The 22,419-nt window shown below is 41.2% G+C and overlaps 1 protein-coding gene across 3 annotated transcripts in view; it reads left to right on the top strand.

Moving 5' to 3' along the window:
* Positions 1-22,092, top strand: part of kcnh3 (potassium voltage-gated channel, subfamily H (eag-related), member 3) — a 169,821-nt gene extending 147,729 nt beyond the window's left edge. For all 3 annotated transcript variants that reach the window (XM_053680932.1, XM_053680931.1, XM_017469594.3), the window contains 5 exons: positions 11,559-11,773; positions 15,832-16,088; positions 16,716-16,816; positions 16,953-17,005; positions 18,247-22,092. In XM_053680932.1, the coding sequence (XP_053536907.1) occupies positions 11,559-11,773; positions 15,832-16,088; positions 16,716-16,816; positions 16,953-17,005; positions 18,247-19,194 (1,574 nt within the window). In that variant the 3' untranslated portion in view covers positions 19,195-22,092. The remainder of the gene's footprint in view (positions 1-11,558; positions 11,774-15,831; positions 16,089-16,715; positions 16,817-16,952; positions 17,006-18,246) is intronic.
* Positions 22,093-22,419: the final 327 nt, after the last annotated feature.

Below are 22,419 nucleotides of genomic sequence, written 5' to 3'. Positions count from 1 at the left end.
CAAATAAATGAATCTCACAAAGTGGAGGATTCATCTTAAAACATAGCCCTGATGACTGTGGCTTTTTTCCTGATACTTTGCATCATGTCAACATTTTTAAAATGGAGAAAATCAACCATAAAAAAACCTAATAGTATTAAAATAACTAATAGTATTTGGGGTTTTTCTGAACCATACAGCAATTTGATGACAATATGAAAAAGACTTGTAATTGCTGAAATGTTAACCTGCAAATAGATTGAGCAGGTTGTTTACAACCTGTTATTTGATTGTGTTTAAGAAGCTTTCTGATCGTTTCTGAGGTCAAACTTTTATTATTGAGCCACTTGGTTGGGTTATCAATCACCTTGCAGAATCTGCAAAATGTTAATAATAATTAAACAAAGAGAGATCATTAAAATTGCATTTAGTTGTTTATTTAGTACTGCCCTGAATAATCTATTTCACATAACAGATGTTTACATATAGTCCACAAGACATAGTAATAACTGATTTTACACAAATGAACCAGCTCAAAAGTTTTCATACGCTTGTTTCTTAATACTGTGTGTCGTTACCCGGATGATCGACGACTGTTTTTATGTTTTGTGAGAGTTGCTCATGAGTCCCTTGTTTGTCCTGAGCAGTTAAACTGCCCACTGTTCTTCAGAAAAATCCTCCAGGTCCTGAACATTCTTTGCTTTTCCAGCATCTCCTGCATATTTGCCCCCTTTCCAGCAGCGGCTATATGACATTGAGATCCATCATTTTGACACTTAGGACGATTGAGGGACTCGTACACAACTATTACAAAAGGTGCGAACATTCACTGATGCTGAAGAAGGCAACACGATGCGTTAAGAGTTAAGAGAGGTGTAAAATTTTGAACAGGACAATTGGTGTAAATTGTTATTGTTTTGTCTTCTGGGAACCATGTAAATATCATATGTAGGTTCTGAAGGGCAGTACTACATGAAAATACTGTAATCTTTAAACAAATTTGACTAAACATACTCATTTGACTAAAACTCAGTTAACTCAGAAAACAGTTCTCAATATTGTCTTCTCTCTTTATGTATATAAGCGTACGATCTTCAGGGTTTTATTCGTGTAGTTCTGTGTGCATTCATGCTGAAAAGCATTAATTATTTGACCCTCTCTTTGAAGGTCATTAAACTCAGTTATTGTACACCAGTTTCTGTTTCTTGGCTCGATATATAGAGGACCCGTGGGTGAGACACCAAACAGCCTTTCAGAGTTAAACCGTGTGAGTTCCTCTCTCTGTGTATCTGAGTTTATAATGAGCGGCTCATTTTGCATGTTTTATTACGCGTGGGTTGGTTTATGGTGGTCTACTTCACTGCTTAAAATATATGTGAGACATAATGTGTGGTGTCTTACTGACTAAAACTGTGAGCATAGATATAAATATCTTTTATCTACAGCTACTACTGGCTAGCTGATAGGGATGTGGGGTAAATGCAGAGAGTTAAGGTAATGTTCAGTACATATTGTTATATTGTTAATATTGGTCCAGGACTAACTGGACTAAAACTTCACCATCACGTCTTACAGAAGTTGTGTGTTCAACAAATTGATTGAGGAAAAAGTATTGACACCTACCATGCTGTCTTCACCTGTGGTATGATCATATCGTACATACTGTATAATGCTGAAAAATGTTCCCTGCTTGCGTCATCGTGTTTAGTCTTAACCTGGAGTCTTAACGCCTCTGTATACTCCATGCAGAGACGACATTTAGCTGGCTTCTATATCAATATGACAATTGCAGCGCAAACGGCCGACATGTGAAGGATTCGGTTAAACATGCTACGCAATCAAAAGTCTATGATTGGAGCGTTCATAAGCGACTGTCGATAATAAACCGCAGAGAGCTTGTAAGCTCGCAAAGATGGATTCATCTTCACACAAAAATCACATACGTCATCTCCGCTTTAAGTATGCTGATGCCTTTAGCCAGAGGATTTCAGTCAAATCTTACTCAGGCCACACCTAAACAGATGGGTCATTCCAGCTCATGTCGTCCACTAATATTGGCACCCTTAGTAAAAAAAAATGTCTTTATTGTTTAACCTTTTGAACTTTTGTTTTAAAATATTCACAGAAATACTCTGCTATCATGGATATCAAACAGTTGCAAACAAAACACAAGTTTATCAAAAAATATAGGTATGCAACAATTATTGGCACCCTTTTAGTCAATACTTTGTGCTACCCCGCTTTGCCAAGGTAACAGCACTGAGTCTTCTCCTATAATGCCTGATGAGGTTGGAGAATACATGGTAATTGATCTGAGACCATTCCTCCATACAGAATTTCTCCAGATCCTTCCGGATCGAGTGGCTGGCAAACTGAAAGCTTTTTTCTTGAAACCCTTCCACACAACTTGTGGTGATATAGGTGGCTTCGGATCGTAGTTTTGGAGACTTTCTGACCCCAAGACACAACTAACTTCTGCAGTTCTCCAGCTGTGATTACTGTCAGCAATCTTAAGCATTAAATTTGGACTTAAGTTCAAAGTCCATATATACATACATATATATATATATATACCTTGTAAGGTGCTCAAGATTTCGAGATTTCCGTAAACAGCTATATAACCAACATTTGTTGTGTGCCATTACACAAAGAGTAAGTAGTAGTTAAATCAAGTAAAATGAAAAAATACAAAAACTGGTGGTTTCTGCCAAATAAATTAATGTAAACACTGAGGACTGACGGTGGCCTTTAAGGAATAAAACCATTAAGTAAAATTTCCTTTCTTTTTCTTTTGGTGGTAAATCTTGTTTAAACTTTCATTTCCTATTCAATTTCCTGTTGGGAAAGCCAGTAAATCAGTCAATCTGTCAGCTGATGCTGTGCTGTTTTTTTTTAATGGTTTTAAAAAGCTCTTTTGTCCAGCAGGTAATATTCACGGATGGAGTTATTATACAGGTTGCCACATTTATATGCAGAATACTGTATTAAACTTATTAATAACACTGACAAAATGCCAAAGCAACATGACTACTTTGATGAATGATTAATGATCATCCTCTCAGATTAGACATGATTTTGGCAGGATTGTTCATAACAACCATTTTTACTTTGTTTTAGTGGCTTTTCATAAATGGTTTACAAGAACATTTACCCCCCGGCAGATTAATGAGGCAACGTATCACAAATTATCCTTAGTTCTTTTCATCAAACAACAGTATATACACTTATTGAGTTTCTACAAACAGTAGAGTTGAGTTCGAGTCCACCTTTGTCAAGTTCGAGTCGAGACCAAGTCCTTAACCAATCGAGTTCAAGTCCAAAAGGGGCTGAGTTGGGCTCAAGTACGTGTCCTAGTCGAGTCCGGCTGAGTCCAGAAAGTAATTAAATTGAAAAAAGATTTGAAATTGCAATTGTAAACTCAACACCGAGTTGTTAAATTAATATTTTAACCTTCACAAACCAACAGCAACATGAATGTAACAAAAAATACCACCATTACATCTTGCTATTGCCATTTAATATTTTTATTTTATGTCATCAGCACCCAAACTAGCACACATGCATTTATATACATCCCATGCCATATAAAGTTCTCAGTATCATTCTTGGAAATATATCTCAAAAATTAAATTACAGTCCCCTTGTAAAGTATTGGAACAGCAAGGGCAATTCAGTTTTTTCACTAGACGTTGAAGACATTTTGGTTTGACATCAAAAGAGGAACATGAGACGATAGATCAGAAATTCAGGTTTTATTTCCTGATATTTACATCTGTTTGTGTTAAACAACTTAGAACATGGCACTTTTCGTGGCAAACCACCCAATTTTTAGGTGAGCAAAAGTATAGGATCAGATAGTCTGAAAGTAAATAACACCTAATATTTGGTTGCATATCCCTTGTTTGCATTAACTGCATCAAGCCTGTGATTCACTGACATCATCAAACTGTTGCATTTTTATTTTGTGCTGCTTTTCCATGATTTTACTACAACTTATTTCAGCTGTTGTTTGTTTCCTGGGTTTCTCCCTTCAGTCTCCTCTTAAGGAGGTTAAGTGTATACTTAGTTGCGTTAAGGTCTGCTGACTAAAACCTTCCACTTTTTTTCCCCTGATGAAGTCTATTGTGGTGTTAGCAGTGTGTTTTGGATCATTGTCTTGCTGCATGATGAAGTTCCTCCCAATTAATTTGGATGCATTTCTCTGTAACTTGGAAGACAGAACGTTTCTGTAGACTTCTGAACTCGTTCTGCTGCTACCATCATGAGTTACCTCATCAATAAAGATTATTGGGCCTGATCCAGAAGCAGCTATGCAAGCCCAAGCCATGACACTACCTCCACCATGATTGGCTGATGAGCTCATATGTTTTGAATCCTTTATTTCTCCACACTTTGGCCTTTCCATCACTTTGGTAGAGGTTAATCTTGGTTCCAAAACTTTTGTGGCTCTCTGTATTTCTTTCCAAATTCCAATCTGGCTCAGATCGTCCTACATCATCCCACCTGAAAGAAACACAGTCAAAGGCCTGCCCCCAAAGTTCTAGCAAGGCTTCACACATGACACAGGCATCGCAAACTTTATGACATTTAATAGTATGTCAGTGCACCAATGGTGCCACTTCTATTTAGGTCTCCTGTTTAGCACATATAATACAGTTTGACAGGCAGCCCTGAATTCTTATTGAATGTGCAGTACTGTATGTGTTTCTCCCAACCCTGAGATTAATCTGTACCGTGGAGTATAATGAACCCATGCAACAAAATGTTCTTCTGAAAATATAGTACATTGTTATTGTTTTTTTACCAGAACATCCAAAATCGTACATCCAGCAGCTATAAGTATCAAAAGTATTAAAAAAGTGGTGCCTTTATATGACATGCTGGAAGTTGAAGAGAGCGGTGGTATCTTGCATAGTAATAAAGAAAAAGTTTTCAGGAACCCATTGTACAGTCTGCTAAAAAATGATTAGTTAAAAATTATTAGGAGACTATATTAGATATAATATATGTAAAGGTTCTATATATCAATGCTCCAAAAAAAAATTCTCTTTATAAAAGAAGTCATTATAAAAGAAGTTGCCATTGGTTGGGAAGATTGCACGCAGCAAGTATCATGGTGAAGGAACTTCCTAAAGTTATTAGGGACAACATTATTAATCAATACTCGAATGGAAAAAGCTATAGAACTCTTGTATAGAGACAGGTAGGTTGCACATATGAGCCCAAGAACACCATAACCACAGTGATGTACAGAAATAGGAGCATCATATTATTGGACTGCTTCTCTCCAAATAGGACTGGGGCATTACAGGTCATTGAAGGAAACATTGAATGAAGCGATGTACCTGGACATACACTGTATTACCAGTATGTGGACATCTGACCATCAAACCCATATGTGCCCATACCAAAACCATAGGCATTAACATGGAGTTGGTCCTCCCTTTGGTGTTATATATAACCTCTACTCTTCTGGGAAGGTTTTCCACTAGAATTTAGAGTATGTCTTGTGTTCATTCAGCCACTAGAGCATTGGTGAGGTCTGGCACTGATGTCAGAAGAGAAGGCCTGGCACACAGTCAGCAGTCAAGTTCATCCCATAGGCATTCAGTGGGGCTGAGGTCAGAATTTGGGCCACTGACACCAACTTCATGAAGTTCTCTTTGTACACAGGGTCACTCTCATGATGAAACAGGTTTCGGCCCCTTAGTTCCAGTGAAGGGAAATTGTAATGCTAGACATTATGGCATCAGTTTGGGCAAGGCCTACATATGGGTGTGATGGTCAGGTGTCCACATACTTTTGGCCATATAGTGTATTAGAGGAGAATCTAATCTTATGGGCTTTGAAACTGAATCTGGGGAGAAGTTGAACGTTTCAGCAAGCCAAAGATCCCAAACATATAGCCAAAACACCGTAACTCAAGAAGGCCTTGCATGACCTAGCCAATCAAATGACTTGAATCCTATTGAAAATTTATGGAGGATTTAGGAATTACAAAGTGCATCAGAGGGATCCTTATAACCTTGAGGAACTGAAGATTTGCCAGGAGGAATGGGCCAAAATGGGCAACAAAAAAATTAATTGAACCATAAAGCTGAAAAAAGCTAATTACTTCTTGCCATGGACATCCCGAAGCTGTAATTCCCAACAACAGCGTTGCAACAAAGTATTAAAATTTGGTAGGGTCTGAATACTTTTCCCCCCCAGATCTTTGGTTATGTTTAGGATTGTATACGTAGTCCACAGTATGTACATTTGAAGTGGATATATGCACAGGAAGTATGCTAAATAACAAAAAAAAAATCTATCTAAAAAAAATGCAAATAGGAGGATATGAAGAGCTTCCAGACAGGAAGAAGTAAATACGTACGCACACAGACATGTACCACATGGTCCAATAAATAGTAACGAGTGCCAGTGTAATGGTGAATAAAAATGACTGACTGTTTCCACTCTGTATTTTGTGCCCCCAGGTCGCGAAGGCTTCTAATGCACAGTCATATCAATATGTAACACACTATCATCTGCCTTCATTTACATAATTACTAGCCAAAATATTTCGCTTCCCTCATACAAGAGGTCACCATTACAAGTTAGTTTCTTAATTGCAGTATTCCATCATCAGTAAATGATTCTCACAGGCTTATGAGTCTAGTAAATGTCAGTGTTAAGATGCTCAAAGGTCATGACTCAGCGTGCGCGTGTTTGTGCGTTTATCCCCGGACGGCAGGCCGCATCGGTCTGTTCGAATCAAATGGTGGCATACTGCAGAGGCACATCCTCCCTTTGTGCTTAATAATTGATCGCCATTGCATTATTAAAGCACTTTGATTATTAATACAGGCTGGCACATGAAGGGGAGAGCTATAGATCCAAACACACACGGCAAACGTGAGAGAGGGAAAGAGAACATAGAGAACAGTCTGAGATAAACACATCAATATCACTTCCACAGACAGAGCGCGTTCTCTCTTAAAGACCCACACACGCACATCTCGCTGCCAAACACAGGAACACAGGAAGCTGCCAGGCGCACACACGCTGAATACAGCTACAGAGACTTTATTTATAGGAACACATGAAGATTACGCAGGGGAATAAATTGTCTCGACTAACGTGTATACAAAACTGATCATCCCAGTTATGTCTGGAGCTTTCTTATAGTGGTACACACACACACGCGCACACACACTATTCAGTAGTAAAAATAATTTGATCTGACCTGTGAAATTACAGAGAAAAAATGTGCTGGAGTAAAGCATGAAAGAGCATCACTGTGTCACCATCGGTGAATAAAAATCTGAATAAAATACAGGCACGACACATGTACATACTCCAAAACCCACACTCAAGCCCCATCTCCGCAACTCTGACGATTATCTGCAGTTGTTATTAACATGACATATTTTCCAGTAAATATTGTCACTGGCTACGTTTACATGGACAGCAGTAATGTAATTACTGACGTTCCTCTGAGTAAGACAATATAGTGATTAAGGTGTTTACAAGTTGCTTTTAGAATATTTCTTTCATGTTCCTTTTTTACATTATAGAACATAGATCGATTAACGGCACACATCATTATGTCCTCACGCCACGCCGTCTGACGTTCCCTCCAGAATTTCACATATCGACATACAGTTCGTATTCGTTATGGTGCCGTATACAGTTCTGTGTGTGTCATTTATAATTTTATGAAAGCTTCAAGTGCACTTAATTATTTGTCATGCTGTACATGCAAATAGACGACTGCTTGAAGCCGTGGGCTGCGTCCCAAACCGCATACTTGCCTACTATATAGTAGCCGAGATACATGTATTTCGCCTACTATATAGCAGGTAAGTATTCGGTTTGGGATGCAGCCGTGCTCTCGTTTGCCGTCAAACGGTTGAGCACTGCCGTGTGTGTACGTGTCCTGTTGCAAAATGCAGTGAAAACTCCCACATGACATTAATAGTGTGATTAAGGTGTGTTCAAGTCTGTAATGCAATTTGATAATGCGACTAAAACAGGAGTACTCCACACGTCTTAATTCCATTTGTGTTTACTTCGAGTATGACTTTAGTCGGATTAAGGTCATCATTAATCGCTGTTTACATGCTAGTTTCTTAATCAGAGTATCGGTTTAATATCTGATTATTGTCGTCCATGTAAACGTACTGACTAACGTGCTTCATTTAAGAAAGACACAATGCTGGTGGCTTCTACCCATGCTTTGGGGGTTTCCTTTGGGTACTGTGGTTTCCTCCCCCAGGTCCAAAGACACGTGCTATAGGCTGATTGGCATTTCCAAACTGTCCGTAGTGTGTGATTGTGCTCTGTGATGGGTTGGCATCCTGTCCAGGGTGTCCCCCTCCTTGTTTCCTGAGTTCCCTGGAATTGGCTCCAGGCTCCCCCATATCTCTATGTAGGATAAGCGGTATGGAAACTGGATGGATAGATGGACAGATTACTGTTTCAGGAGAGTTTAAATGACTTAATTTACTCTCTCTACAAAGCTGCTAAGATTTATTTATATAGCACAGTAGAACCCTTATAAGGAACAAACAAAAACAAAACAACAAAAAAACAGCTCGCCTATTCAATAAACAGATTTTTTTTTTTTTTAACGCCTTTTTCCAGACAGCAAGAGAAACTATTTTATTTCTTAAATCAGGTTTTCAAATCGTAGATCACGGGTGATCAAATCTGATCACGCCAACGATGTAAGCGTGTGTGTACGCAGAGCAGTGCAGGGTGGACAACGGTGACGGATTTTCTGATGTCAAGAAAAATTGAGTAGTCACATTTCAGAAAACTGATTTTGATGTGGCTTGAATCGATCGAAAATAAATTGCATTTCATGTGTGTTTTACAGAAAATCGTGCCTGCTCACAGTACAAATTCCAAACAAATAGGATTTGAACTGTCTGAACATAGCCCAGATGTTTTTTTTTTAAACCCCTTTCACTCAATTCAATTCAATACAATTTTATTTGTATAGCACTTTTTACAACGGTCATTGCCTCAAAGCAGCTTTACAGAAACATATAAACACAGGATACAGGTTTTAAGTGTGTGAATTTATCCCTATTGAGCCGGTGGCGACGGTGGCAAGGAAAAACTCCCTAAGATGATATGAGGAAGAAACCTTTAGAGGAACCAGACTCAGAAGGGAAGACATCCTCATCTGGGTAACAATGGATAGTATGAAAGTAAAGGAAAGTTCATTGTGGATTGTACATGAAGTCTTTGTTGAACTAGTCCACTGTTTCACTCCAGATTTCCTTTCATCATTCTTGTACCTGAACATCATTTCTCTTAGGTTCACTGCAGTTGCTGAAGAATTAGTATTTGAATGATGCATTAGTAAGGTGAATAACCGAATAATGGGACAGGAAATGTAGTCCGTAGTGGTATAACTCTGAGATAGTCTGGAAGAGATGTCCAGGAACACTCTGCAGGCTAATGTCATTTTATTTTATGCCTTTTCTTTTTTTACTATACAGATATCAGGGTCATTATAAACAGCAAATGTGTACAATAATACTCTGACTTTTTATTCCCGACTTTCCACTGACAGAACACGAGGTCCAAATTGACATTACTTGTAGATTGACTTGTTTTTGAGTTATTATTGAGGATTCAACTGACCAGTCAAACATGCTAATAACTATAAGATCTCATTCTTTAAGACAGCAAAAGACCGTTTCATAGCAAGACCATGAAAACATTTGAAAACTAGGAGGAGCTTAAAATCAATTGTAAGGTCTAACAGCACGCCAGCGGAGAGACGTGAGGTCTGTTGTAATGTGCATGTTGTATTGTGCTCTTCATAAAGCCTCTAACAAGCCTCTATACTCTGTTAGTAACCAGAACACACACATTTGTTTTAGAAAGGTAGCAGGTTTTATGGGTCGTCGTCGTCGTTGTTTTTTTTAAAACATGGTTTAAATGTGAGGCATATTTTAATTATTACTGTAACTCAGACAAAACTCAGGCACCTCATTTAGTTTTTCCAAACATTTTTTTTCCACAGCTGTGAATTTATCTATGAAATAATATACTTTAAGGATATTGTTCAAAATGCACGCATGGAGGCCATTCGGGCGTCTGTTAAGCTAAATAAACAAAAGATTTTGCTTGTAATATACAGCATGGTGTTTCTAATCATCCTGCTATATCTGGAAAATGTTGTAGAATATTTTGGAGCTCAAATATATGCCTTTAAAATCACTCGTCAGTCTAAAAGTGTGAGCACACCAGAAAACACAGCATTTCTATCCATGTTTAATCCCATGCTGGGATTCATATAAAATGTTCCAGTCATAAATTTTAGTTTAAGATTTACAGGGATATGTGATGTTTGTTGTCACTGAGACACGTTTTGAATTTTTTTTGCCACTGCTGCTCTCTTCAAATCAATCAGTCAGTCATGCTCTCTCTGTCTCTGTCTCTCACTCTGTCTCTCTCTCTCTCTCTCACACACACACGGCCAATCAGTTATTGTGTGACTGAAGGAGACATGGCGAGTCATGGTTGTAATTAATGCTGTCATGCATAATGGCTCACTTCATCTGCATTTATAACTAACTCTTACAGCCCAAACAAAAGAGAGAGAGAGAGAGAGAGAGAGAGAAAAAAGAGAGAGAGAGGGAGAGAGATTGCTTATTACAGTGGCCTACTGTTTATTAACGTCTTTCAATCTGAATCTCATCACTGGATAGAACAAACACATCAGTCCACTGTGCCATGGTCTCTATATAATCAGAGCGCAAAGGCTCATGGGAACTTCAGAAAACATTATTTAGACATCTGCAGCAGCAAACACTCCTGTCTTCCAAATACCGCTCTCTTGTTCGGTCTCCCTTTTTCCTGCAGTGAGGTGTGCTCTTAAATATAAATCATTCTCATTCTCTCTCTCTCTCTCTCTCTCTCTCTCTCACACTTACTTTATCTGTACTTTCCAACAAAACCATACACAGTCACACATACACAGTCAGCTACAGTCACACACACTTTTTTGTCTTTTCTGTCACTGAGATGAGCGCGCACACACACACACTCACACAATGGAGATGCTCTAATGCTCCCGAGTGTGTGTGCCACAGAGAGTGTTTGATTTGATTTGACACAAACACCGGCTCAGACTACAGGATATGTTATTGCTTTCACAGTCCCCATGCAACACACCAAAGTGCGTTTTGATCTCCTTTATCCCTCTCTCAGAGTCTCAGTTACAAAACTGTAGTTTTGTACAAAACCTCTCTCTTTGCTATTTTTTTTTTTTTTTTTTTTTTTACATTTATTTTAGTTTAATCCTCATCAGTTCTTCAGCTCATTTCGTCAGATATACTGTACTTGTGATTATAAATGCTCATTTAGTGAGACATGTTTGATTCTGCTACAAAATACAACATGCTTCCTTTCATGATTAAGAGTCTACCGGTGAAATAAGTGAAATAAAGTGTACACCCTTCAGGAGCTTGTCAACTTGTTACAGCTTTTTATCTTCCTAAAGGTGTTTTAGTTTCGCTGTTATATATGGGAAGGCTAGTGCTACTGAAAGCCTGACGCACTCTCTTTGTGTCCCGCAGGTAAGGGCGACCTGATCGGCTCAGACTCTCTGACGAGGGAGCAGGTGATTAAGACCAACGCTAACGTAAAAGCTCTGACCTACTGTGACCTGCAGTACATCAGCCTGAAGGGGCTGCGCGAGGTGCTACGCCTCTACCCCGAGTACGCACAGAAATTTGTCAGCGAGATCCAGCACGACCTCACCTACAACCTGCGTGAGGGCAACAACACGGATGTGAGTGACACGCTCGCTTGCAGTGCATTCAGGAAAGTATTCAGACCCCTTCATTTTTTTTTCTTCACATTTTATGTTGCAGCCTTATACTAAAATGCTTTCAATGATTTTTTTCCCCTACATCAATCTACACTCCATACCCCATAATGACTAAGCAAAAAACAGAAGAAAATAACTAAAATATCACGCTGACATAAGTATTCAGACCCCTAACTCAATACTTAATTGAAGCACCTCTGGCAGCGATTACAGCCTCAGGTCTTTTTAGGTATGATGCGACAAACTTTGTACATCTGGATCTGGGGAATTTCTGCCATTCTTCTCTGCTGTTGGGTTGGATGGGGACCGTCAGTGGACAGCCATTTTCAGGTCTCTCCGGAGATGTTTGATTGGGTTCAAGTCCGGGCTCTGACTGGACCACTCAAGGACAAATCACAGAGTTGTCCCTAGGCCACTATTACGTTGGCTTGACTGTGTCCTTAGGGTCATTGTGCTGTTGGAAGGTGAACCTCTGTGGTCTAGGTTGCTCTAGAAGAGGTTTTCATTAAGGATATCTCTGTCTTTTGCTGCGTTCAGCTTTCCTTCTCTCCTGACCAGTGCCCCAGTCACTACCCTTGAAAAACACCCCCCATTGGGGGAACTGAAGCCAAACAGTTCACTCTTCGTTTCAACAGCCCAGAGAATCTTGTTTCTCACAGTCTGAGAGTACTTTAGGTGCCTTTATGCAAATTCCAAGCGGAGAGGCTTCAATGTAGCAACTCTGCCATAAAGCCCAGATTGGTAGTGTTGCAGTGATTGTTGACCTTCTGCAAGTTAATGCCATCTCCACACATGATCTCTTGAGCTCAACCAGAGTGACCAATGGGTTCTTGGTCACCTCTTTTACCAAGGCCTTTCACCCCCGATTGCTTAGTTTAACCAGGTGGCCACCTCTAGGAAGAGTCCTGGTTGTACCAAACGTCTTCCATTTAAGAATTATGAGGCCACTCTGCTCTTGGGAACCTTCATTGCAGCAGAAATGTTTTGTAGCCTTCCCACAATCCTGTCTCTGAGCTCTGCAGGCAGTTCCCTTGACCTCATGGTTTACCTTTCCAAATCATGTCCAATCAATTGAAATTGCCACAGGTGGACTCCAAACAAAGTGTAGAAACATGTCAAAGATGATCCAGAGAAATGGGATGCACCTGAGGTAAATTTTCTAAGTGTCATAACAGAGGGTCTGAATACTTATGTCAGTGTGAAAAAAATGAAGGGGTCTGAATACTTTGTGGATGCACTGTACATAAGAGCCACAGATTAAAAATGATGCCATTTTCTTGGTTATGCCTCTCCTTGCCATCACCAATAATAGCACCAATCTTGTTAGGCCCATTAATATTTTGTTATGACTGGGCGTATTGTCTGTTTTGATGGTTCACGCGCTACTCTGCCACCTCACAGCTCCGGGTTCCCCTCTTTCAACCCTGAGCTTGGCTTACTGTACGTGTTGTATTTTGCATCTTCTAACAGTGTATGGGCCATCTCCTAAAACTCCCATCTCCTAAAACTATACTTGTAGGTGAACTGGCTGTGCTGAATTGCTGCCCCTAGGTGTGAATGAGTGTGTGAAAGTGTGTTCATGGAATCCTGTGACATTGGCTGTGTCCCCACCTCACGCCTTGTGTTCCCAGAATAAGCTCTGGATTCATCGTGCCCCTGTCTGGTAATTTTTCAGGAAGTTCAAAGTGTCCCATACAGGTTTGGCCCTATAGACAAACACACACACTACAGTCAACATCCTGGAACATGGGAGTGTCAATATTGTGTTCTGCTTGGACATGAAGCACAAAAACAACTTCAGAATCTGGCCATCAACTCATTGTTGTCAACAACACACTCTCGTCAACAGCATGACTCATTTTTAGCAACTTATATGTACCAAATGTAACCAGGCTGAGGATTGTTCAGTGCCTTGGAGGGGAATAGGCTAATTATTTAAATGTGTACATAAAGAATGTGAGGAGCTTTAACTTGTATTAATAATTTGACACGTGTATGGAATTAGACAAAGGAACTCTAACTCCCCACACACCTGACCTTTAGGTGTGTGTTTGTGTCAAAACAACAAAGCGACCGCTCCTACATCTGCTGCTTTTTGGCAGGTTTTATTCTCTCTCTCTCTTTCTCTCAATCTCTCTAACACACACACACCTCATTTTTCTCATGAGGAGCAGCCAAATGTCCCCACTCTGTAAAACCAGTCAGATATTCTGTTCCTTATGGGGACATCTAACATAAAAACAACACATACACAAACACACGCCTCTCACTGGACATCCCCCCCCTCAGATTGCACATGTCTACTGGCTCACGAGTCCTCCTTTCCAAGTCCCCACAAACAGGAGCGGCGAGGACATGTCTCGAGGACAGAAATAGCAGCAGTCGCTGTTGGGAGCGAGAGCCATTGCTAAGAATAGAGTGGGGTGGGGTGGGGGCTCTCCTTCACTGGTTGGGAGCTCCCTCTGTGTCAGCTAAGATTGGATCCTGCCCGCTAAAAATAGAAAGCAAGAGAAAGTGGGGGAGGGGAAACTTCCTATAGTGCGGCTTTCTTCTGGCTCTACCACTGCAGAAACACACAGCTCTGAATACAGAACATGCCGACGGGTGTTCGGTGGCTATAAAGAACGTACAATGAATGTCTGAGATCTGGTGTGTGTGTGTGTAGATGTGCAGCGTTCACCAGAGCTTCTGTCCGTTTGAACGTTAATGTGCCGTGAACCAGAAAGTCTCACCGAGCATCTCATTGTCAACACAAATCTCTCTCACACACATTGACAAGCGCGAGTGTGCAAACACCCTTGCGGCAAGCGTTTTTCATTTGCCTGAAATAATTAAAGGAGGGATGGAAAATACGTGCCGGCAACGGGACTTCACTGCTTTTTGCACATTAGTGTGTGTGTATGGGGAAAATTAGGAGCGCTAATGTGTGTCCATCTTGTGACTGGAAAACAGATCTTTATCCACACTGTTATTCAGAAAATGGAACAGGCTCTTAGACGCATATTGATTGTTTTAGAAGCCTGCTGCTTTGCATCAACCAATGGTGGAGGACCTTTCTTTTCTGAAAGGTGAAGCAACCACTGCTAATTATATATATATATATATATATATATATATATATATATATATATATATATATATATATATATATATATATATATATATGCGCGCATCTCACAGATTCTGGTACACATGTGAGCTCTGAACATGAACCAGCTCTTACAGTGCCAGTGGGACCCATGTTACTAAGAATGGCAGGAGGAGGGTAAATATTCCTTCACTTGGGGACTGCAGATGGAAAGACTCGGGGAGGAGCAAGAAAAGCAGAAGAACAAGAAAAGCAGAGCTGGAGAAGGGGAGGGCTTGTGTTGCACAAAAAAAGATGGAGATGCTGAGAATAGGGAAGAATCAAAAAGAGCAGGAAGACATGAATTTAATCATACTCCAAATAACAAGATCTGTTCTTAGATGTGTAAAGCGAATACACACTGCCCTTATAAAGACTGTTTAGAAAGCGACGGTGGGTGTAGTGTATCTTGCATGGAAAGGATACTGGCAGACCCAGTCATCTGCATTGACAAACGTAAAAAGAAACATCTCAAAACACCACAGGTTTACTGAGAACGCAGCTGCCATGGTGCCCACTAAGAGCTGCTACTGAAGTGGTTCCACGTCTCATTTTTTGTCGTCGTTCAAAAGAAAAATGACAGCAGTGGCTCAAGCAAATGGTGGAAATCAGTGCTCCTTATTGGAAAAAGGGAGTGGTGAAACTACAGGGCTCTTGAAGGAATGATGAAGAGGTTTAATAAGTACTAGAATTGCAGATGAAATAAAGAGAAAATAAAGACACATGTTGCAGAGAGTAAGAGTACAATGACGGGCAGGTTGTGTTACACCGCCCCCTACTGTCTGCCATTCACCACTGCATGCATTTTATGTGCAAAACAATTTGAAGCGCCTCATTTTTGTCCCTCGCTATTCTTTCTTAACTACAGAGTGTGTCCTTATGTTTTTCCAAGGTGGACTGGGAGAGCAACGGCGGCCTGGTCAAGAAACTGCCCTCCATTCGTGAAGACGAGGAGAACGATGAAGAGCAGCACTCCGTGTCACGGGCACCTCGCTCACCTCTGCGGCTCACGAGGGGGCTTAGCTCACCCCTGCGCTCACCCCTCATGCCCCCAAGGCCCTTTCGTCCCCCCTCTGATCACAGCCGCCCGGCCACGCTTCAGATACCTGTGGTCAGCTTCAGCAGTGCCCCTCCAGAGCTCAGCCCCAGGTGCGAGAACCAGTCATACATACAGCTTCATTTTCATCAGCTTTGTTGGCATGCCATCAAAGAGAACCTCTTTATAAAGGCAGGTATTGCCATCACTGTCACAGGAATACTTCTGTAACCCTAGTCTGTCTGAGACACCAAGTTTACATGAAAAAACTGAACAAGGCTACAACTTGCCTCATGACCAGTGTTAACAGGATGCGCTATGGAATCATCGCAAGATGGTTTACCAATCGCTGTTAAACTTACTCTTTAGAAAACATAGATGCAATCATTTACGAATTCTGGAACAATCACAATTAATTGTCACCTAATTTTTTGACCCCCCCTGCTAGCCAACAAGAGAACTGCAGTTGGTATGTCCATAATTTAGCACAAGTGTCCAGCTGCCATGACAACCATCCAGTTTCACACTAGCAAAGCACAGGTTTGGTTCAATGAGACTGCAGTCAGTCAGTTCTTACGTGTTGTATTAGGATTTGAGGGCCACTTGAACGTTCACATTTCACATATGTATTTGCATATAAAAGATGTAGATCTTTGGTTTGTTTCCGAACAAGTAGAACAGCTGATAATTCATTTATTTGAGCCTTTTCTTTCTGTCTGTGGATCATTGTTGGTCTATAGGTTTGTGGATGGCATTGAGACAGAGAGCAATTCTGGTTCAGCACAAAGGTTTGAGTTCAGCTCTAACCTACCTCATAGTGGCCCTCCATCCCCAAGTCCAGGTAAACTATTCACATGTTTATCTGTCTCAAATCGATCAATCTATCCATCCATTCATCATATACTGGGGAAAAACACACACAAAAAAAGCCTTGCTTTGTTACGTCTTTTTCATTATATGTCCGTGTGTATGTGTAGTGAGCCAAGAGCAAGTGGAAACCAGGCAGAGCATCAGCAAACTGAGCGAAGAGGTGAGTGCCTGAAACAAACACTAAAGCATTAATGTTCCATTTACACTGTCAAACAACTAGAGTGGAAAACCTGCTTTGATGTGCAGGTGTGAAGCAGATTCGCTTGGATGAGCGATATAGGAGCAAGCTTTATCAGCATAGAATGGACAGAATGATCACGTTGTGATGTGCAGTGTGTTCTGAGTAAATCAAGCCAACGTCTTCATGTATCTATGAATTATAGTAGGCCACAAATAATAAACGCTTTGAGAGAGATCAGAGGAGAATGGCCAGCCAGGTTCAAGCCGACAGGAGGGCTACAGTAACTCAGGTAACCTTTTTACAACCACGGTGAACAGAGAATCAACTCAGAATGCACGTGTCAAACAATGAGGTGGATGGGCTACAAAAGCAGAAGACCACTATCAAGTTCCATGCCTGTCAGAAAAGAACAGGAATCTGAGGCTACAGTGGGCACAGGCTCACCAAAACTGGGAAGATGAAAATTGGATAAAATGTTGCCTGGTATGATGAACCTCAATCTATGGACCTAATATAGCTTGTGTTGACTGTTCAGGCTGATGGTGATGTAATGGTGCAGGGAATTCTTAACACACATCCGGCCTCATAATACCACTAGAGTACTGATTGAATGCCACAGCCTATGCGAGTACTGCTTCCCTTTATGGCCACAATTGACCATTTTATAATAGCTACTTCCAGCATGATAATGTGCCAGATCACAAAGCACAAGTTGTCTCAAACTGGTTCCATAAACAAGACAATGAATTGAGTGTACTTCAGTGGCTTTCCCATTTCTGAATTCAATAGAGCACCTTTGGGGTGTGATAGAATGGGAGATTAACAGCATGAATGTCTGCAGAAATTATATTATGCAATCTTGCCAAGATGAACTATAATCTCAGAGGAATGTTTCCAACACTTTGTGGAATCCATGACACCAAGAATCGAGCCTGTTCTGAGAACAAACAGGGTCCTGCCCAGTATTAGTATGGTGTCCCTAATAAAGTGGCCAGTGATTATACATATAAACACAAAATGTATAAGGATATAGAACACCATATTGCAGCTACAGTTATTGCCATTTTATTAGGTAAACCTACCACTTCCTAGGAATAAAATTACTGACTCAATGTTAGGGTAGAGGGTGTACAAGTGTAAACACAGTGTACAATCTGAATGAATACTCTAATATATTAAATCTGGAGTGTCTCATTGATTTGCCTTGTTTTTGTCTGTAGATGAACAGCTTGTCGAAACAGGTCTCCCAGCTCAGTGAGGAATTGCAGGAGATGACTCGCCTCCTACGCCCTCTGTTCCTCACTGCTGCTCAGCCACTCCTCTCAACCCCCCCACCACCCATGACTTTACCTGGCAGTGGTCCATCCATGAACTCACCTGCAGCCCCATATCCTCCAGCCCCTCCCTGCTCTCTATTGGACATCACAGACCCGGTGGGGGTGGTAGGTCTACCCAGCTGCCTCATACCCACCAGTCCACCACAAAGACTGCAATCCCAGGTGGTTTGTTCAAATGGCTCCCCTCATGCCAGCCTGTCCCATTTAGAGACTATTAAAAAAGATGGCACAGGTACAGGGCAGCACGACATCCCTCTTGGCCCTACTAATGGCTACGGGCAGGTAGCTCCAGACCGGCTTGCTTCTCGTGCCACTTCCCCCTCTCTTTCTTTCTCCATGTCTATATCCTCATCCCGCTCCCAGTCACCTTCCTTGACACCTTGTCAAGGACCCCACCCCTCCTGCCCCACCAGCTGCACACAGGGCCTGTTATTTCCCATATCATCACAAGACATCCCACCAGCTTCTCAAGACAACCCACCCCCACCACACTCCCATTGCTCAGCACCTGCTTCACTAAGTAACTCCCCAGGTGACCCCAGACTGAGAGATGGTCCCTCCCTGGCTTCCTCTTCCTCCACACCCATACTTCAGACCCTGCCCTGTTCCTCACCATCCTGCCCACACCCCTCCCCTCTCTTGCTCTGTTCCCTGAGAGATGGCCAGGGGTCGATGGGCTTCCCGTGGCACCGGCAGACCTCCAGCTGTGCCCAGGCAGCGTCTGGCACTGAGCAACCTCAGCTGGAACTGGAGATGCAGGAGTGGGATGCAGGAGGGAAGAGCTCAACAGAGCACATCAGCTTCATCGATGAGGAAGGACCACCACTGTGAATGCCATGGGGAGAGATGGGAGGAGAGCAGTAGCACAACCAGGAGCTGGACTGCAGCACATCAGTACATCAAATAAGGGTGGAAGGATAATATAAGGAGTTTTGAGTGTTATCCAGAAAGTAAAGCAGGGTCCATCCACCATACAAATGGGCAAAGTGAGCTGCTTTTCTTCGAGGCTGCAGCTTTCATAACTGGTCATGATGGCATCTCGCACCATCTCAACACACCAAAACCTGACACCAGCCAATCCCAACCATATCAGCACAAAGGGGCCTGTGCTTCTCTCGACAGACAGGAGCTCTTCTCCAGTGGCATTATACGACACACACAAAAGCTCAAATTGGCATGGTGCATGGCAACCAAAATTTCTATCCAACCAATCAAACACAGCAAACTTTGTAAGAAATACTTGACCTATGAAGAGTTCCTGTTGGTTCTTCTGCATGGGTACATGTTGACGTTGTAGGCCAGAATAAGGGAGATGGCACATGTTTGTAATCTCATGTTACTCTTCTATACTGCCAAAACATTTGTGCTTTATGTATAACCAACCATAGGTCACACATGCATCTACTTGCTCTGATCTTTCACAGCAGTTAGGTAGATGAATGAATGTTTTACACCACAGCACATATCATTCTCAATTTCTCCCTATTTGAGCACAAGTAGACAGCACACATGTCTATGTCCAGACCCATACATTGCATATTTGTTTAGACTGGGAATGTAGAGCTTATTCCAACTTCACATAGCACACACGTTTATATAAATCATGCCTTATTTTCTCCACTTCTTTATAGAGCTTTACCTGTATACTGTATCTGATTCAAGACTGATATAACTCATGGCCCTCATTAACATGAGGATTAAATGGCTACTGAACAAAAAGTACGATTTGGAATAAGGGATATGAAAAGGGTAGCCTTCCTTTTGGTTTTACATATAGTGTACACATGCATAAAGCCATAAAGCATGTGGTTGTCGCATGGAGTAATGGCCAATAGCCTAGCGTGGCTCACAGGAGCTCCATTCTCTAAACGTGACCACAACAGGCATTACAACAAGACAATCAAAACAAACCACTAGACCCAGACAGAAATACAATATATGCCAGCTAAAAAAATCACACTGCCCTAGCCTGGCATGCCAAATAGTGGGAAGACTGAACATGCCAATTAGTGTCCATTTGGGAGTTAAGTTAAAAAGGCCCAGTAACATATGGTGCATTGCCAAAGTCAAGGACACTGGTTTGGCATGCCAAACAGCCAACAGACTATGAACTGCACACATGGGATAGATGTAGAGAGGGGAGTAAATCCCCAGGTGCAAGTTTGAGTAATACGACAAACACACGCAGCTTTAGCCATCCAGCCACGTGTGCCTTTCCTACATCCATCCAACATCTCCTGAACATCTCTCCATTTGTTTACTGTTCATTCTTACAAAAATGTTTCTGTCATGTCATACGTTAACGAGCACTGCACTTTTATCACCTAGTAATTATTTATTTAACTATTTATTTGTCTATTTATTTATTACCCATCACGTTGAATGAGAGTGAAGTCTTATAAGTAGAAAGTGCTCAGGTGAATATTTCTACACTTAGTTCCATTCGACAAAACCTATTAAAGCAAGATTATCGTCAACTCCGTCACATGCAGCGATGGTGATAAGCAGCTACATTTCTGCAGCTGAAATCAACCAAGGTTCCTAAGCTTGAGAAAACACTAAACATGGGCTTCTCATCTGTCATCTTGCTTGAGTAGGGACACCTCATTCTCGATTCTATTTTCTTTACCTAGGAACTGTGTAAAGGGGGCTGGTATGTGGGAGGGGTTGTTTATAACTGGTAGGGTGTTAAGAGACTTTGGTTCAGGGTTTGGGTGGGTGGGGGTTCCTGCATGTCTCATCTTTTTTGCATGAGGAATGTGCCTGCATTATTAAAAGATGGGAAGTATGTAGGGGAAAACTGGCTGGAGGTCCAGAAGCATAAATGTATTTTGTTAACTGCAATGAACTTTACCAGACCCTTACCTGAATAATAAAATGTGTTTTATAAGAATGGAGAGTGATGTGTTGATTGAGGGAGTCTTTATTACCCGATAAGGGCAATCTTGCTAATAATAAAGGAAGGCTAGAGGTAGCAGCTTTTAGCGAACGATCTGGCTTGTCTTAACACAGTTAGCCACATTACCGTTTTTCTTTAACATAACATTTAACCACCAGCAAACGAGGTTTAGTCTATTTTCTACAGAATTCAACAGACCATTTTACAATGTTTAAAAGCCCAGCTGTGGAATTTCCATGCCTTCACTCAAAAATGCATACATACTGTAATTTAACTTCTCAATCAAAAGGGTTTTATGGAAGTACTGGAGCTCACTAATTGTGCATAGAAAGCTTCATATAATTCACTACACTCACCAAGCTTTTACGCAAACTATTACGGATAGAGGATTCCTACAGTAGCGGTCTGTGGCTCTTGAGTAATGGCTCAAAAAAATATAATAGCAGGGTTTTCAAATGGAGCCTAGGCAAAATTACACTCAGATTCAATAACAAATCAACAAGCACAAAAAGCAAACAGGCAGGTCATGGCAAGCTAGCTGGACCATCTGTAGAACATATAGTACAGACTAACTAGTAAAATGCATGGAACGATGCCAAATTCACAGCCACTCAACTCAAACATCCTTAACGAAGGACCCCTTGGAACGATGTGCATGTGATTTTTGTTGTTGTTGTTGAGTGGGTATGCGACTGGGAAGACCATCAAGCAAATAGCCTCCATAATTCACTGAGATCAACTGCTTTGAAAAGGACTCCAAGCAATCTAGCAGAATACACAATCAACTGCAAAGGCCAACCACATAGGCTTGTTTATGTACTGTAGGACAGGGTTCACACCGATACCCAACTGTGCAGTTCCAGGAAAGCGCAGGACGCAGAATTATAATGGTGAGACAGTGTGTTCGGATTAACTGCTCTTGACAAGCTGTGCCAGACAGACAGCTTGGACATATTGTAGGTCATACAGGACTGACTGTGCTGGATGGTGACATTTGCAGCAGTGCTGGTGTCAATCCAGGGTGTTGGATGGGGGGAAAAAGCTAGAGCACGTTGTATAGTGTAAATATAATTGGGTTGGGAAATTTGGAATGAATTATTATTATTATTATTATTATTATTATTTTTTACAGATCTGTCTCCATATCCCCAAGTTTT

The sequence above is a fragment of the Ictalurus punctatus genome, chromosome 6 (genome assembly GCF_001660625.3).
Source record: "Ictalurus punctatus breed USDA103 chromosome 6, Coco_2.0, whole genome shotgun sequence".
In the NCBI taxonomy this organism is placed as follows: Eukaryota; Metazoa; Chordata; class Actinopteri; order Siluriformes; family Ictaluridae; genus Ictalurus; species Ictalurus punctatus.
Note: the sequence above shows the minus strand (reverse complement) of the source record. Positions and strands in the feature narration are given on the sequence as shown.